Source organism: Fringilla coelebs (genome assembly GCF_963513975.1).
Source record: "Fringilla coelebs genome assembly, chromosome: 9".
Taxonomy (NCBI): domain Eukaryota; kingdom Metazoa; phylum Chordata; class Aves; order Passeriformes; family Fringillidae; genus Fringilla; species Fringilla coelebs.
Genome location: NC_140067.1, coordinates 10,612,630 through 10,630,273, shown reverse-complemented (window position 1 = coordinate 10,630,273; position 17,644 = coordinate 10,612,630). Strand labels below are relative to the sequence as shown.

The following is a 17,644-nucleotide window of genomic DNA, read 5'->3' as shown; positions in this document are numbered from 1 at the left end:
CTAAATTCACTCCTTCCTGACTTGGAGGATGTGGTTCCTGAGGAAGGCAGGAGTTTTGGCAGGTGACCAGTCTGGCAAGAGCAAGAATGCGCCCTGTTCACCAGGGATCCTTCAGCTTGCCTGGCTCGAGTAATGAAGTTGGACAGTCTCACATTCTCAGAGATGTGCCCCTGCATTGCACTCTGCTGCTCATCCCAGCTGGGAGGTTAGAGCAGAGCCCCCTGACCTTGCCTTGTCTGTGCTGGGACTGGGGAGGAGCAGCAGACCAGGCAGTCCTAGTTCTCCTTCAGAGCAAAAGGGACTTCTGGCTGCTGTTCCCTCGTGCAGAGGACAAGCAAAGAGGAGAGGATGTCAGGACAGTGGTGCAGCACCTGAGCAGCTGGAATTGCCTCAGAGAGGAGCAGAGAAGCATGCAGAGCACAAGCACAGCTCCATCACCATGGGGCAGCACCCAGTGAGCACGCAGGAAGGGGAAAGATGAGGCCCAGAATTAGATGCCAGGTAGGCATGGAGAGGGCAAATAGAGGTGCCTGGATGTCTGCACACCAGTGGGAGGGGTGTTAGCATTGTCATCTGCTAAGCTGTACTGTGGCCAAGGGAGCCAGCAGGAAAATTTGGAAATGGGGTTTCCCCCTTCCTTAGTAGCGCTGCACGACTTCAGAAGCCCGGGCAGTCCTCCTGGCACTTTGTGTTTCTAGCAGAGCCTCACTGGATCCAGCAGTGTCTCAGCACATGAGAGGGACTGACAACACCAGCCTGAGAGCCCTGAGCTTAGAGCCTACAGCTTTTGCAGCCAGCAGCAGGGAGGGGGGTGTCCCTGGTTCTCCTTCACCCTGGGAGGGAACCTGAGACGTGTGGAAACAGCCACTCCCGTGCTGAAAGGAGCCAGGCAATCGATTGAAGCTCTTTGCTCTCAAGGCAAGGAATGTGCATGTTAGTGCATGCTGAATTATTAACATTTCTCAACCTTTGTGGCTCTAGTGTTGCTTGCTCCCCTCCTTCCCCCCAGCAGTCTCCCCTGTGAGTGGGGAGCCAGACTCCACACTGTCTTTTCTCCCAGTCCTGTGAGATCCAGGGCATGGGCTCAGGTTGCACTGCACTCACTGCTCCGAGTTTCACTTCACTTCCTAAGGAATGCTCTCCGTGGGGAGATATGCAGAGTAGCGGACTAGCACAGAGCCCATATGATGCCTGTTCTCAGGATGAATTATAATGAATCTCATTTTGGACAGTTCTACAGGTTTAGTTAAACCCCTGAATTATAGTATTGTCCATTGAAATAATTTTAATATTCACAGTGGTTTTCCCTGTGCTGCTCTTGCAAAACCTCTGAACCACCTTCTTCTGATCCTTATCCAAAAAGAAGATTAAAAAAATTATTGCAAATTCTAGTCAAGAAAATTGTAATTAAAAGGGAAATTTCATTGCTGCAAAAAATGAAGAAAACAAAATTTTCTGGAGCACTTAAGGTAGAATCATGGACTGTAATAACCCATGTGATTTGACTTGTAAATTGGACAGAAATTCCAAGAATGCTGCTTTTTGAGGAGTTACACTGATTTGAATTATTACCAGACTCTTATGCTAGAAAAGCTAGCAACTTAAATTGCTAGCTTGAGCCAGAGGAATGTGTTGATGGTGCTCTGCAAGCTGCTGTGAGAGCTGTGCCAGCTCTTGCTAATGCTAACTGACAGCATCTCCTCTTCTCCCTCCATACTGACTGGGACAAGAAGCTGCCAATTATCCCCCAAGAGGATGGGAGGCTGATGGAGCCCGTCCCTTCCTTTGCATATACTCCTGACAGAGCGCTGTCTGGACCAGATCTCTTACTGAAGGCACTGTCCTGACCTCCTCCCACCTCTCATGTAGAGAGCTGACCCCTACGCAGGGCATCCATTTTTAGCAGCTGGGTGCCTTGGGCACTGCTGCTCTCTGGTGCAGAGCAGCGAGCCCATCTCAGCAGCTCTGCCAGTGTGCAAATGAGGGGAAGATGGCCCAGCCATTCTGGCTTGCAGGAATGCACCACAGAAGCCTGTTTAAGCACTCCTCTGTTGCCAGGCTGGAGAGCTGAGGCTCCACACAACTTCCTGGCATCTACAGGCTGTGGTGTGCGGGAGGCACAGCCCGTGTCGAGGCTGGTGAGGGGGTCTCATACTGTTTGATCCACAGGAGAGTTTTCCTTGCCATTCATCCCTTTTCTAAGCACAGGAATGCACCAATCACCCATGCTGTTCCCATGTGTGTGGCGCTGGGGGGAGTGACTTCCCATCACCCTGCAGAGCGCTGCTGCAGGGCCCTGAGCCCCAGTGAAGTGCCTCCCACCCTGCAGGGGAGCAGATGATGTCAGCTGCTGACATCCCTCGGGAAAGACAGCACAGCCACCACGGGTCATGCTTCTGCAGGACACATCAAGGGTGACACAGCACCAATGGGACTGGCACAGCCCCAGGAGCACGCTGAAAGCAGGCTCTTGACATGGGGACTCAGTGTGGGGTGCAGGGGAGTCTGCGGCAGGCTGTGCTGCCTCTGCTCTCACAGGCTGGAAGTGAAAATCTCTTGTGCATGCAGGGCTCTGACCTTTCTGCATGGCCTTGTGTCCTCCAGTTTGTCTTCCCAGGCCCCTGTATGTGAGTACTTTGTGCCTTCCTTTTCCCTATCCTGCCCTTCCATCACTGTCTGTCTGTCTTTGTAGTGGCCCCCGGTGCCTGCCAGCCTGTTTGCCTTGTGCATGCGTGTGAGTGCTCTGTGCACACCTATGGCATTACCCTCAAAGTTTGCTCTTTTTTTTTTTCTATTTTGTTACAGCTTGGGTGGGTGGGTTTGGTCCTTTGGTGGGGACAGAATTTGAGCAGCTTCTACCTGGAATAATTTGACGCCATGTTAATTAGAAAATAAACCTGACTCTTAATGAATGGTGCTGGGATGCTTTGGTTGGAAATACATGCCATCATGTTAAACCATTGCCATGTCCATCAGGTTAAGTCTGTATTCTCATGACTGCATAGCATCTGAGTACACTTTCAGTTCTGTCTCATTTGGGGAGCACTGCCCCATTGGTCAGGTAACACTTCACTGGCGATTGCTCGTGTAGGTATTGATTTGAGATTTAATAATTGATTAAAAGAAGCATCCAGGAAGACTTTGGATTTATATACTCAAAAAAAAAACCAAAAAACCAAAAAGGTAAAGGAAGTTATCCTTAAGTTATCCTTACCCTGGTAGGTAAGGAGCTAATGAGCCCTGTTTTGTCACTTAGAGGATGTGTAGTACACACACGATGTTGACAGTATTGTTTAATTGATCACAAAGTCTTAGCTCTGTTGTACATGCAAGTGTGGGGGCTTCTGTGTTCAGTCTATTTCTGCAATCCTGATGGTTTGGGGATGAATCATCAAAGGGAGCACTAGTGAAATTTGATTTGGGTAGAGCCAGCTTGGCAAGCAGAGCTGACACCTCAGCGGCTCACGGGGCTGTCAGCAGCTTTGCTGTCTGCAGAGATGCCGCGGTGGAGGAGCCAGGCCAGCAGAGCTGTGAGTCCCCAGGCCCCCATCACCCATGGGGCTGGCCACACCCGTGGCCTGTTGTGATCTGGCCCTGCTCAGGCTCCTGCCCCGTTGCCAGCTGCCCTCCCAGCCCAGCTCTCGGATGGAGGAGCGCAGTCGGCAGGGAGAGGCTCCTCGCAGCCGGTCAGCCGTGACCCCGGCCACTGCTCAGGGGCTGCTTTTCCACTGGAGGAGGCTAAAGGAGAGCAGAGCTGCTGGGCAAGACACATCCAAGCAGTTTCCCTTTTTAACTACAGACTGAAATGAGCTTGCCCAGAGGAGACAAAGATTTACTGAGCACAGTTGTTTCTCTACCCTTGCTTAAATAGGCCCATAACACTAACCCTGAAGAAGGGACCTCATTTCTCAGTGTCATTTTCCTGACGGAAATGCATATGGCAGGCAGCTTTAGAGCTTTATTGTAGCTGAGAGTTGCTTACAAATAAGTCTTGAATGAAATACCCAGCAAGGGATTGATATGAAGAGAAGCTGTGCAATGCAATAAGGAGGAATACATCTCCCAAAGAGCTGCCACAAAGGTGGGAAAGGTTCTGCCAGCCCAGCTCTCTTCTGTCAAAATGGATATGATCTCACATCTGTCAGGATTAGTTCTCTCCTGCCCAGCAAGGTGATCTCTTCAGGCCCTGACAATGTCATGCAGCTCGGGTGACTATTTTCTGAGCCAAGGTAGAACCTGAGTTACATTTTGAAAGGAATTATATTTTATTTAGCAGCACACGTGTGCTAATTCAAAAAGAAACCCTTCTGCTGCCCCTGCCCAAACCCTGTGAGGTTTAGGGAATGGGCTGCTTTGCTCCAGAGCTAATAAATTGAGCAGGTGATTCCGTTTTGCAGAGCTTCAGCAGGCCCTGTGCGAAATGTGTGACTGGCATTTGTGCATGCTCTCTAATTAGAAGGATGTAATTTAAATGGAGGAATGTTTCATGTTAGTAATATGATTTCAAAAGGCTGTGTTTGGAGGGAACGGATTGAGCCATCTCTTAATGAGTTCTACTAATAAGATGCCAGTGGCTAAGGAAGGATAGCAAAGTGTGTGCAATTTGGCAAAGTAGTGAACAGCTTTTGCACTTCATTTTATCTGTCCTGAGGGATAGACAGGCAAAAATGTTGACTGCCCCTCATGTCCCCCTGCAGTGCAGCTGAGTACCCTCTGCTGGTTCTGTGACCCTACTAGCTGTCTCCTCCTTGTTTCAGTGCGGCGTGTTGCTCCTCGATTCTCTATCCCTCCGAGCAACCACGAGGTGATGCCTGGGGGGAGCGTGAACCTCACGTGCGTGGCAGTAGGTGCTCCAATGCCCTATGTGAAGTGGATGGCTGGCGTGGAGGAGCTGACCAAAGAAGATGAGATGCCCGTCGGGAGGAATGTCCTGGAGCTGAATAACATCATGCAGTCTGCCAACTACACCTGCGTGGCCATCTCTTCCCTTGGCATGATCGAAGCCACAGCCCAGATCACTGTCAAAGGTAAGAACTGTTACTTGCAGTGCTCCTGTTTGGGTTTCAACAATGTAGCCCTTTGCCAAAGTTTCTTGGCTGCAGCCAATTGACCGCTCTCTTCTGTGACTTCCAGTTTGCAAGGGAGGTTCCCAAACCTGCAACTTTTTTTCCTGCCCTCAGCATGATGAGATACTCGCTTTGCAGGTCATTTTCTCTCTCCTTGCAAGCGGCATGGTAGATAAGCTTGTGTCAGGCCAGGTCCTTGTTACGCCATGAGAGAACCTCACTGAGTCTGTGTTGGTCTCAGCAATGTCTGGCTTGTTCAGGGCATCAGCAGGATCAGCTCTGCACAGTGGTGGGCCATGCGTGTCTTGGGGCAGGGTCTTTGGATGTCTGCAGTCAGAGAGCTGTTCACACAGGTGTCCTCTTGCAGTAAGGGTGAAACAAGAAGGTTAATCCCAGCAATGTGAAGTGTCCATGAGCCTCAACAGAATGAGCATCCTCCCTCCCTGCAGGGAGGAGCTATATGAGTTCATTTGAAATTTGTTACATAATCCTCTGTAAATGTCTTCTCTTGCTGCTCGGCCCCTTTCCCTTTCTTTTTCTTGTCTTGCTGTCCTTCAGCCATACTTTCACAAGTAGGTTTCACAAGTAGCTTGGCTCCAAGAGGATATTGTCGCCAATTGCTGACCACAGGGTTGTCTACCCACTAACAGGAGGCTGAAGGTGTCCTGCCTTTCCCATCTGGGGCCTATCAGTGCCACAGTATCTGTTTCCTTCTCTGCTCACAGTTGATTTGTAGCTCAGATTACCACAGATATGTCATCTTTTGAGTCTGTATGTTCTTGCAGGCCCCTTCCTGCACTAAGGCCACCTTTAGCACAGAGTTCCTGCTTGAACAAATCAGAGAATTGAGTGTTAGCCCCCTCTGACCTGGAGATAACAGGAAGTTCTCTGGGCTAGTCAGAGGATGCTTTTAACCTTAGCCACACCCAGCTCCCTTTGCTCACACCACCTGCTCATCAGTACCTTTTCCAGCCTCTCTTTTCATAGAGAGCACAGTGGTTACCTTGCTATAGTAGATACACAAGAGCATGTGGGAAAAAGGGCCCTGGTGGGATGGTGGTTTGGTCTTAGAGGGAAGAGGTGGGAACTGCACCATTGCACTGATGGTTTGCAGCATTTACCTCTTCGTAGTTGGAATGCCTTTGCTGCGCCCCCTCACTGGTTGACATGATGCCCCAGGACAGGGAGCAGTTTGCTCAGCTCCTTTTGCCCTTCCCCTTCCTCCTTGTGTCCTTGTCTGCTTTTTCTAGACCTTCACTCTGGATATCTTACTGCCTCTTACTGTCCCAGACTCCTTCAGCCAGTGTTGCTTCTCCTGTGCTGGCAAGCCTAGCATTTTCAGTGCAGACAGGAGAAGCAAGATTACACAGAACTGATTGCACTTAAGTGTGTTGAAAGTACCAGACCTGCCCTTGCTCACATGGAGGCTGCACACCCAACAGCTGTCAGGAGTCAAACTTGTGGCTCTTCAAAAGAAAAGGAGTTTCATCTGTCCTTGGAAGCCTGAGGAAGGCTGCCAGTTTCTAGGATGCTGTAAGAAATATGTTTCTTCGGGCCATAATACTTTGCAGGTTGGGTTTGCCCTGAGTCCTCCATGGGTAGTGGTGGGTTGTGTGCCCTCCCGTCCCATGCCAGTTCAGCCCTCAGTATTCATGTTGTGGTAGCACTGGAGAAGGCATTCTCTCTGGTACTCAGAGCAGGCATGGCATGCTAAGGAGCTTGCCTTCCTCAGCTGAACCATGTGAAAACTAGAAACCTGACGGCTTTGCCAAAGAATGAAGTTCCTGAGTATCTTGATTTGGGTTGAGCATTTTCCCTAGTTCCTTGTCAAGCACAGCTGCATTACAAGTAACTAATTACTTTAGAGTGGTTTGTAGGAGGTTTAAACTTACTGTAGACTTTAATTCAGTCATTGTACTAAAGTATTTGTGTACTCTGCAAATCTCTCTCACACACAGTCATTCTTTTTCTTTGTTCTTGTGGTAAAATGGTAAATCTGGAAATGTGCGTTTGCGTTCTCATTGACACTTCAGAGGTATCATTGTCAGAGGTCTTGTGTAACAATTTACTGTCTGGTTGCAGTTTGACACACCACCCAGTGAAATAGTGGATATGAAAGTTGGTAATTTCTCTGGCTGTATCTCTCCTGCATGTACTGTAATACTTACAAAGCCTTGCCCCATCAACCCTTCTAACAGCATTGTCCATGAACTACCTTTGGCCTAAGATACTGCCTCTCTGGAAGCAAGAGCATAACTCCAGATTACTTTGGTGCTCTGATTGCTTTACTGTGTAAATCAGCTGTGCACCTGGCTTCTGGGGCCAGCCCAGCCCAGCAAGCATCTTCCCACTGCTGGGTGAACCCCCATGACAGAAACATTCCTGCATCCCTGTTGAATTACTTTTATTTAGCCTGCTGCTGGTAAGTGCGTCAAGCACATCTAATAACATGATTGCTCTGTTTATCCTTCCATTAAGAACCACTTCAAGCAATATATGGTAATATAAAAATGCATGTTATAGAGTATGAAATGATTTCTGCCTTTTAAAGAAGAATGTTAATGGGAGGTGGCAGCTCCATTTTTATCCCCGTGCACATTGCAAGGTTTGAGCTGACTGAATTATTTAAATCACACCTCTCTGCCTTCCAATTGCAGCACTGCCAAAACCTCCAACAGAGCCATTAGTGACTGAAACAACAGCTACCAGCGTGACCCTCACCTGGGATTCAGGCAACTCTGACCCCATTTCATATTATGTCATCCAGTACAAGCCCAAATCCCTGGAGGGCCAGTTCCAGGAGGTGGATGGTGTGGCAACAACCCGCTATAGCATAGGTGGGCTCAGCCCCTTCTCAGAGTACGAGTTCCGGGTCATCGCAGTCAACAACATCGGCAGGGGTCCCCCCAGTGACCTGGTCGAGGCCCGGACAGGAGAGCAAGCTCCTTCAAGTCCGCCCCTCAAAGTGCAGGCACGGATGCTGAGTGCCAGCACCATGCTGGTCCAGTGGGAGCAGCCGGAGGAGCCCAACGGACAGATCCGAGGGTACCGCGTGTACTACACCACCGACCCGCACCTGCCCCTGAGCATGTGGCAGAAGCACAACACTGACGACAGCCACCTCACCACCGTGGGCAGCCTCATCACAGGCACCACCTACAGCATCCGCGTCCTGGCCTTCACCTCGGTGGGCGACGGGCCCCCCTCGGACATCATCCAGGTCAAAACTCAGCAAGGGGGTACGTATGGAGTGGGGCAGGGGGCTCCGTGGCCATCCCAGCGCCGCACGGCTCAGCTGAGTGTCTGACCTGCACCAGGCATCACAACTGCACTTGGTGCTCAAATGAGTGCATGTCGGAGAGGGTGGGGGGGCATTCCCAGCCCACAGCCATCAGATTAATGCTGTTAGATTGTCCTAAGGAGCTGGTGTCAAGCTCGGTACAAGTAACAAACAGCCCACAGTTTTGTCTGAGATACAGTGGCTGAAAACATGACACAAAGTCCTGGGCATGGATGTTGGCACGTGTGTAACTGCTGGACCCTTCTGAGGTCTGAGTACACGTGTGGAAGGAAGGATCTGGGATGCAGTGAGGGTCTGGAAGCGAGCACAATCCCCATAGTCGCCCACCTGAGTGACAGAGCTGCTTGCTTGTGGCCTGAGATGTTCTAAAAGCTCAGTACAGGAGAGAAGGAATGTTCTGGCAGAAATGAAAGAGGATCCTCACAAAGTGAAACGCTGACTTTGCCAAGTCATGCAACTCTCCTTGCCTCTTCTGGCACTAACCGTGTGTTTGTTCCCCAGTTCCTGCCCAGCCAGCTGACTTCCAGGCAGAAGCAGAGTCTGACACCCGCATCCTGTTGACATGGCTGCCCGCCTCTCAGGAACGCATTACTAAATATGAGCTGCTGTACTGGGAAGGGGAGGATGGCACTCAGGTGAGGATCCTGCCTGGCAGCTCTTGGGGCTGGACATGGCAGTTTATCAGCTTGGGAAGGGTGTGTGCTCAAGCCAGGGTGGTAACAGAACTGTTTCTTTGTGTTTCTTCTGCCTCAGCGGTGTGCAGTAGGAAGGTGGCATTCTGGTTTCTGTGTAAGTGACTTCAACAGTTCTTGTTCATGTTAGCAAAGTAGCTAGTGACTGGTTTGGGACTGGAAAGGCTCAGAATGCTGTGACAGCATCCCTGAGGCATGCTTACTGCTGGTGCCTGTGAACAGTCACACTTCTGGGCAAGTCTGAAATGGCCTCCAACATGTGTCTCTGGCCCCAGGACTGGTTAGATGTAAAAAGCAGATTGAAGGTGGCCTAGAGAGAGTCCTTCCACATTTACTGCAGGTCCCTAAAGGAAGTCTAGTTCAAGATAGATCAAAGGTAGTGCTGGCTTCAAGACAGCATAGTAAGAATTGTGCCATGACACCATCACAGTGTCCCATGGTCTTCTCCCTCTCCTCTTATTATAGTGGCGTGAGAGCTGCCAAAAATAAGTGCCTTTTAGGTGAAGTGTCAACAAAACGAGCACTTTTCCAGCAGTGTTTCGGTGCATTAGAGATCCTGACTGCTGCAGGACAAGGGCTTTACTCTGTTTCACAGGCAGTATACTACCTATTGGGAGAAAACAAACTTGTGTGTCCAGTGCCCCTTGTCTGAACTTGTATAGCTGGACGCAGCATTCCCACAAAGCTCTCCGGCCAGTGAGTGCAGTCTGGACACCAGACAGTGTAGCCTGGCTGTGCAGAGGTCTGCTTACCTGCAGAGTGCTGGTGGATCACCCAGGAAGCTCCATCCTTTTGAGTCCTGTGGGACTGCAGGCAGCTCTGGCAGCGTGGCTGTGACTTTTTGTGGGTCCAGAATGGCTGCGCACCAGCTTTTCTGTATCCTCCAACTACACCAAATAATCTATTTCCCTTTTTTTTTGGCAGCAAAAGGTGGAGTTTGACCCAACCTCCTCATATGCTGTGGAAGGTCTCAAACCAGACACATTGTATAAGTTCCGTCTGGGAGCCCGATCAGAGCTGGGGGTAGGAGTTTACACCCCCACAGTGGAAGCCAGAACTGCCCAATCCAGTAAGTGCCTGACACTCAACACTGCTGGAGACAAAGCAAAATCAGTCCGTTTTCCATCTTCTGGGCCCAGAGGAGCCCAGTGCCTCTGCCCTTGTGGGTTTGCAGGGATGCTGGCATGCAGTTTGCTAAAGGGAGTAACAGGGAAAGTCAGCTGGGGTTTGGATCAGGGCTCTTTGGCAGAGTGGGTGCACCCAAGGGGTAAGTTGTTTCTTTGTGTCCCTTTGATCATACTGTCTTTCCCTAAGGGTAGATTCATAAAACTGATGGAGGAGTAAAACAGGCTGGGAAATTGCTTTGGAGAGATTGATTTGAGTGGGTTTCTGCATCTCTATGAATTTACTCCCATGCAGGCAAGCTGTCTGGACAGGCAGCATATGGGTATTTGGCTCTAAATGTGACTGTCTCCAAACCATTGGATTTTCATCCCTTCACTCCCCCTTCCAGCTGCCTTGCTTACCCAGGAGTCCATCCCTGGCCCATACAGTTGATTGCAAGGTGAGGCATCCTGTGAGGCCAGGTGTGTCTGTGGCTGTCAGGCAGCTGGAAGAGTCATTTTGGGGAAGTGGCTGTTTGCCAGGGTTGTGTGAGCAAGTGAGGCTGCTGCTTCTGGGACTGCAGTGCTAGGGGAAACCAGAGCAAGCTGCAGTTGAGTTAACAGAGAGGCTCAATAATGAGGTGACCCAGGCAATATCACTTTCATCCTGGCTCTGCCCTGTGTGATCACAGAGCGGGAGTTTGCACTGCTCTGATTGGCAGCTCAAAGTGCTGCGCATAAGCAGATTAGGGCTATCAAAGGGCCCTGCGATAAGCTCGTTTTCACTAACGATTTTTGGGCTTGCCATTATGCAAAGGGCATTAAAAGGGGGAAAAAAGACATTTCTGTTAGCACCGTCTGTCTGGGATTTACTGCTCTGTGGAGTGAGCAGTTGGCACAGGCAGCCAGCCTTCCCTGCAGGGAGGGCAGCAGCATGCACAGCAACCAGGAGTGTGAGATGGCCATTAGAAAGGGAGCTCTGGCAGGGAAGAGCAGCTCTGCTCACTTTTAGAATGACCTTCTCTTTGAGGAAAACTCAGCTTCATTAACATACCAGTCCCAGGCATTCCTCCACCTCGTTAATTGAGCTAATGATGTCTTAGAGCTGCACAATAGGCAGGTATGAAAATGGAGAAAGGTTCAGATCATGCGGTTATAAATATTTGAACACTGAAAGCAAATTCTGAATATGGGGATTTGTATACCTGTTTCAGATAACTTTTGTATTGATAGCAAAGGTTGAAGTCATTCTCCTGCCATGTAAATTAATTCCATCAGTGGATGCTCTTATCCTTGAACACACTTAATCAGAGACAGCTCCATGCATAAATGAGTCCTTCAGAGTCTCACAACAGTCCAAGTAAGAGAAACGTTTGGTTCATGGACTCATCAAGGCAGACTCTTATCATGACCTACTCTACCTATTGTCAGCTCACAAGGCATCTCACACCAGTCTGGTTTTAAGGTTGTCACTTCTGTGGCCAGTGGTGCAGTAGCTGACTGGTTCTGGCTTCTGTTTAGTCAGAGAAATGTGCATGGGCTGGAAGAGATTTGGCATTTAGCCATAGGAGTACCTTGGTTTGACCAGCGAAGCCCTCCTCACACTGAAGGACCCAAGAATCCTTAGACTGACCCAAGAAGTGACTTGGATCTTGGTTTACATACCCCTATTTGAAAAGATTTCTGATGTCACTCTATTCTGTGACAGAAGCCATTGGCAGTTGCTGAGCTAGTCAGTGAGGGTGACAAACCACTGTATGAACAGTCCAATGCAGGATGGAGCCTTGAGTACTGGGGGACTCAAAACCAAGTAGGTCTTTCAGAAAGGTGCGCTTTACCTTGGCAGAAGTTGTGTGCAACACCTTGTATTAGATGGTTCAATTGGTCCCCTTTGGTCTTAGAATTTACTAAACTAGAAACACTACAGCTCCTAGCTTCAAATTGCTCTCCTTCCTGCACTTTTCCATCTGGTTACCCTGAGAAAGGCTGTTAGATCATGGAGCTTGACACGTTCAGGTGGGACACAAACTGCAGGAGCAGTCAGATTCCTGCTTTCCAAAAAGCCTCTCTTCAGTCTCTGTTCCTGGGGCCCATGATCACTCGCTAATGGGCTGGAGAAGGATGCTGGTCTTTGCTTTTCTTGTGGCACCCCTGGTCAGGAGTAGTGGGCATGCTTGTGTGGAAGGGCCAGAGGGAGGCAATGCCCTTTTGAACCCTTCAACAGCACAGCTGAGACCTCATCTCCTGAGCAGACAGCTGCTTTCTAGGTTGTGTTTCCTGCTAAGCTGCTCACTTAGTTGCTGGGCGCCCTGCAAACAGTACAAACAGTGCTGCTTTGATGGCCTGAAGAGCACGGGGGAGTTTTCCAGGAGTCTGGAGTGCCTCAGGCAAGAGGAATGATGCAAGAGAGAAGCATCAGCTCTGTGCCCATTAGGCCTTGGCATTAAAATGCTGTTCTCCCTTGAAAGACTAAGGTGGGTCCTAAGTCTGCCTTTTCCCTAGCCTGAAGAGCAGGTGGGTTGGATGGTGCACAAGTTGCTGTGGGCCATCGGGGGAGGCTGTCGTGAGTAGCCTGGAGGCAGCAGAGGTTTGCACAGTGTGTGTGGGTACATCTGCATGTGTGGGTGCATGCTGGCCACCCAGTCTGCTCTTTGCTGGCCCCAGGAGGGACACTTCAACTCCTTGTGCATTTTAAGTTGAACCTGCTCATGTTATCAAGTTTTATTTTGCTTTCTTTAAGTGTTAATCTGAGCTTTTGACTTGCATATCATATGTGTGACTCTTACCCAGTCAACAGCCAACTTTTGACTTGCCCACACTGCCATCCAAAGCTACCTTTGGAGAATGAGCTCACTGCTGCATGCCAAGGGAAGCTGTGAAGGTTCCGTCAAAGCACATCTCTTCTGTGAAGGGCAGACAATGGCAAAGGAAAGGTTTGCCAAGCCCCTTGTGTCTCACCTGTCCTGTCTGAGGAATGCCACCAGGCACTTTGTCTACATTATGCCCTCCATTGTAGATGTTGCTTTGGTGCTGTGTCTTCCTACTCTCTTCCCTGCCACTTCTCTGCTGATTAACCAAAAGAGTGTGAGGATTCACTTTTTACCCCTGCTCCCTTTTCACTATACCAGATGGCAGGGCTGATCCTGTGCTCCCTCCCTCACGTAGGCAACTGTTTGCTTCCACACATTGCTTTGACTTCTCTTTCCTCCAGCTTAGCTCCCATAGCAGCAGCCTGACTGCTCAGGCATCGTCTCTTGCAGCTCCAGCACTCTCCTCCATCTTTCGTCTCTCCAGGCATGAGAGCCCAAGCATCAGGAATGTTCCCTGCTCTCTGAGCACAGGAGTGGGCATTAAAAGTCACGTGCTCTCTGCAGCTGTTTCCGCAAGCAAGTGGGCCTTGTTCCCAGCAAGGAAAGGTCACCGGTGGCATTGGGAGATCCTGCTGCCCTCTGCTTTCCCAGATCTTCTGCCACTGCCAACCTGTGCCCAGCAAAGCTAAGGCATCATTGCTGAGTGCTTGAATTGCCTGAGGTCCTTGCTGCCCTGTGGAGTGATGTAGGTTATGTTCACCTGTGAGCAGACAGGGTTGTTCCTGTGCCCCTGCAAGGCTGGCTCTGCTGCACTGGTGGCTGCAAGGACTGAAGCCTGGGGAAGGGCAGCAGTCTTTTTTCAGGCATTTCTAGGTTTCCAGATGCCTTGAAGAATGGCAGCTGCCTTTCACCTTCACCTGCCATGGCAAAGCAAGATACCTAAAGATGCTTTGCTTTGTCCAGGTCATCTCTCCTTTCGCAATCTGTCTTCCCCCATCCGGATTTGTTTCACTGCTCTTCCCCAGTGTGCTGTGTGGAGAGGCTTCTCTCCCAGTGATCCCAATGAGAAGCAACTGTTGCCTGGATCCCATTCCGCCAGGGCTTACAAGTTAATGCAAACTGCAGGTGATTTTTTGCCTGGGAGGGGGCAAGACCTGCTTGCTTTCCACTGTACAAATCCATAGGCCAGGAATTTACTGAGGCAGGTAACCAGTGTGGCAGGCATGAAGCAGTCAGTCCCAGATTCCAGGGACATGTGCAAAGCAGCACAACCACATTATCTCCTGTTCCTGCATGGTGCCTGGCCCCACCTGGCTAGGATGCAGCATATAGCTGATGGTCATGATTTTAAACCCTACCAGGACAAACTGTCTCCAACCTCAGTCACCTGCTTTCCTTATCAACTTTTGTTTCCTCCGTTTGTCTAGGAGTGAGTTTTCACAAGCCTTCCTACAATCTGGTGTGTGAGCTTCCCTTCTGCCACTCTTGCCTTCTGCAGCTTACTAGCTCTTCTGGTTTCCATCTGCTTCAGATCTTCACTGAAAGCATCTTTCTTGTCCCTACTAGTCTCTCTCTCACACCCTCCACATGCCCAGCTTCTCTTACTGCCATTTATTGTGTTGGTAAATTGAGTGTCCAGGGCTGCTTTGGGAAGAGATGTTCTCTGATGCAGAACAGCACTTCCATCCCCACGCTGTTCATCTGGCCTTCAAATACAAATTGCCATCTTTGATGATCTGTGCCTTCAAATACAAAGTGCCATCTTTGATGATCTGTGAGGATGGCAGGCAGTTGTCCACATGTACGTTCAGTGCTCCGTTGGCTGGGTAAAAGTTCCCTGTGCATTTTGGTTTGTCCTTCCATTCATTTCCCTTCATCTCCCCACTTCATTTATTTATCCCCAGCCCCCTCCGCCCCACCCCAAGAAGTCGAGTGTGTAAGCACCAGCTCCACCACCATCCGGGTAAGTTGGGTGCCACCGCCCGCCCAGAGCCGCAATGGGCTCATCACCCAGTACTCCATTGCCTACCAGGCAGTGGAAGGAGATGACAACACCAAGCATGTGGTGGATGGCATTGGACGGGAGCATTCCAGCTGGGAGATCAAGGACCTGGAGAAATGGACAGAATACAAGGTGTGGGTAAGGGCTCACACCGATGTGGGGCCAGGACCGGAGAGCATCCCCGTGCACGTGCGCACTGACGAGGATGGTAGGTGCTACTGAACAGCTCCTTCAGCTACTGCCGTGGGTTAACAGAACTCTGCTAAATGAGTTGCTGGAAAGGGGGAGAAAGGGAGGAGGGACCTTGACCTGGGAGCAGCTTTCAAGCAGGACCAGAGTGTCAGGAGCAATGCTCCAGGAGCAGATCTCAACAGTTGCCCTGGAGTGGGGTTGGTGAATTGCTTTGCTGGCCCGTGTTCTGCCTCCAGGTTGTGTCAGATATCTCATCGTGGTCCTTCAGGGTCCTATTTGTGTCAGCAGTGCTTCCTGTGCATGCAGGGAGGCATTGCTCTGCTTTTTATAGTGGGTGGTGGTGGATTCGTTTTTATTGAAGGTAGAATGAGCTCTCCCAGCCAAAGGCTTCTCTTGTGAGATCAGGACTTAAAGTTTACTTGTTGACCTGAAATCCAGCAAACTAAAGAGGGGGAAAGCAATCCATTTGAAAGTTGTAGATACTGCAGTAAAGCTGCTTCCTGCTCCAGCTTCCAGGCAAGCCACAGCTTACATAAAGCTTCTCTTCCACTCAAGAGTCAGAATACCACACGTACAGAGCACTTTACTGGATACGACAGCTTTAAAGAGAAATTGCTTTGTATTAGCAGGGCTGTCAGTTATGTCATCATGATTTAAGCCATTTCCTTTGAAAGTGCCAGAGCTCAGGGTGACAGTAGGAGCTCCCGTGGTTTCGTGCTGACCCAAGAAAGCTGCAGATTTAATGGGAGAAGAAAGAGATGGAGCATCCAGGCAAAGAAAGCATGATCTCTGCATTACCTAATCAGTGTAGGAAATTGAAACCAGACATGTTACAGTTTCCCTAAATGGGCTGCCACTGTCCCCCATGTCTCCATGGCTCTGAAAGTGGCGTCTGGGAATGCTTGCTGACTGCATTCCTGGGCTGGCAAACACATCTGTGTGTGTCCTGCTGCCTGTATTGTTTGCTTCAGTTCTCATTCAGCAGAATTGTAGCCCAGGGGAAGCTGTTACCCCAGAAATGTCGCAACAAGCTCTCTCACTTAATTTTTGGGCACCATGGTTGGACATTCCAGCTTAGCTGTCAGGAATGATTTTATATTCCTCTGACATGCTGATGCTCAGTAGATACCCATGATGAAGCAATGAGAAATGCTAAACTGTGTTCTGAAAACAAATTCACCTTTCCCTGTTTGGATCTCAGATGCAGCACATACTTCCCATAGTGGGGCAGGACAGAGTTCCTCAAAACACTATGGTCTGCTCATATTCACATCTTTTTGTGTCCCTGCAACATCCCCATATCACGTTCTCCGAGGCCTCCCGCCTTCTCGTGCCAGCAGAGCTTGACACACAGCTTCTGTCTGGCTCTCAGGGAGGATCTTGTTTTCCACTTGGACTCCCAGCTGTGTGTGTGGGCAGGTGTCTTGCCAGGGCAGGAGAGCCCTGTGGCTTCTGCAAGGTCACTGCACTAAGTGAATTGTGGATTACAGCATAGGCTGCTCCAGGCAGAAGGGGGTAACTGTTCAAGCACAGCCCCCACCATTCCCACACCTTGAGTTGGCCTCTTGGTGCTAAAATGCTCTGTTCCTCCTTTCTGTATTTTATTAAATTATCTACAATTACGAAGGACATCTAGGGAAAAATAATTAATTGCCCTGCAGCTTAAAAACTGTGCTTACCTGCTGGGTAGCTGTTCCTTCCCATTTAGTTGGTTGAAATAGCAATACTCATTACGTCTGCTTGTCAGGTATCCATCCCTAATTATCTAATACTGATTTCTTGCTGTGTTGAGAATTGGGGCGTATGAGGTTCCAAACCTCCAGATTTTCCCAGGGCAGTGGAAGGTGAAAAGGGTCCTGCAGATGAGGTGATAGGATGGAGCCCAAGTCCTTCACTTAGTACTGGGCACTTGGGTAGCATCAGTATCCTCCACAGAGAGTGTACGCCTCTACTCCCAGCTGCTTCAGCCAGGAGGAGCTTTCCTGGAGCAACTGAGAAGCTAATTTTTTAGAATTGACATTTTTGTCACAGTCAATGCAAGAGCGAAATATAATAAGGAGGTAATTTTTCCAAATGGTAAATAGGGTATAAATACATTTTTAAACGGGCCTCACCTTGCAAGAAAATTGATATTTTCTGGGCAGTGTAATTTTTCATTTTATTATCAAAAAGCATTCAGCTAGCCGTGCATGAAATACAGTCCCCAGAGCTGTCACAATCCCCACAGGCCCCTTTATCTGGCTGAGTTCAGTGACTGCTGTCTCTGAGCTCTGGGTTATTGTTTTAGGATGGTGCTTTTCCCCCTCATTAACCTCTCACTGTCACAGGGGAAGAGCATGTGTGTGCTCTGGCTGGTGGCAGGTACCAAGGCTCCCTGCAAAAGAGACTCAGCACCCAGTCATGCTACCTGGGGCTGTTGGACTTCTTTAGATGGGTTTGAGAGCAGGTGTGTCAGGCAAGATGCTAAGAAGGCTGTGC

At 49.7% G+C, this 17,644-nt stretch overlaps 1 protein-coding gene across 1 annotated transcript in view; it reads left to right on the top strand.

Annotated features, from left to right (window-relative positions):
- The window catches only part of PTPRF (protein tyrosine phosphatase receptor type F), a gene marked incomplete at both ends in the record, with an annotated part of 243,257 nt that overhangs the window by 166,489 nt on the left and 59,124 nt on the right, over positions 1-17,644 (top strand). The window contains 5 exons of the mRNA XM_084211481.1: positions 4,758-5,027; positions 7,724-8,305; positions 8,869-9,002; positions 9,984-10,128; positions 14,877-15,182. Of these exons, the coding sequence (XP_084067607.1) occupies positions 4,758-5,027; positions 7,724-8,305; positions 8,869-9,002; positions 9,984-10,128; positions 14,877-15,182 (1,437 nt within the window). The remainder of the gene's footprint in view (positions 1-4,757; positions 5,028-7,723; positions 8,306-8,868; positions 9,003-9,983; positions 10,129-14,876; positions 15,183-17,644) is intronic.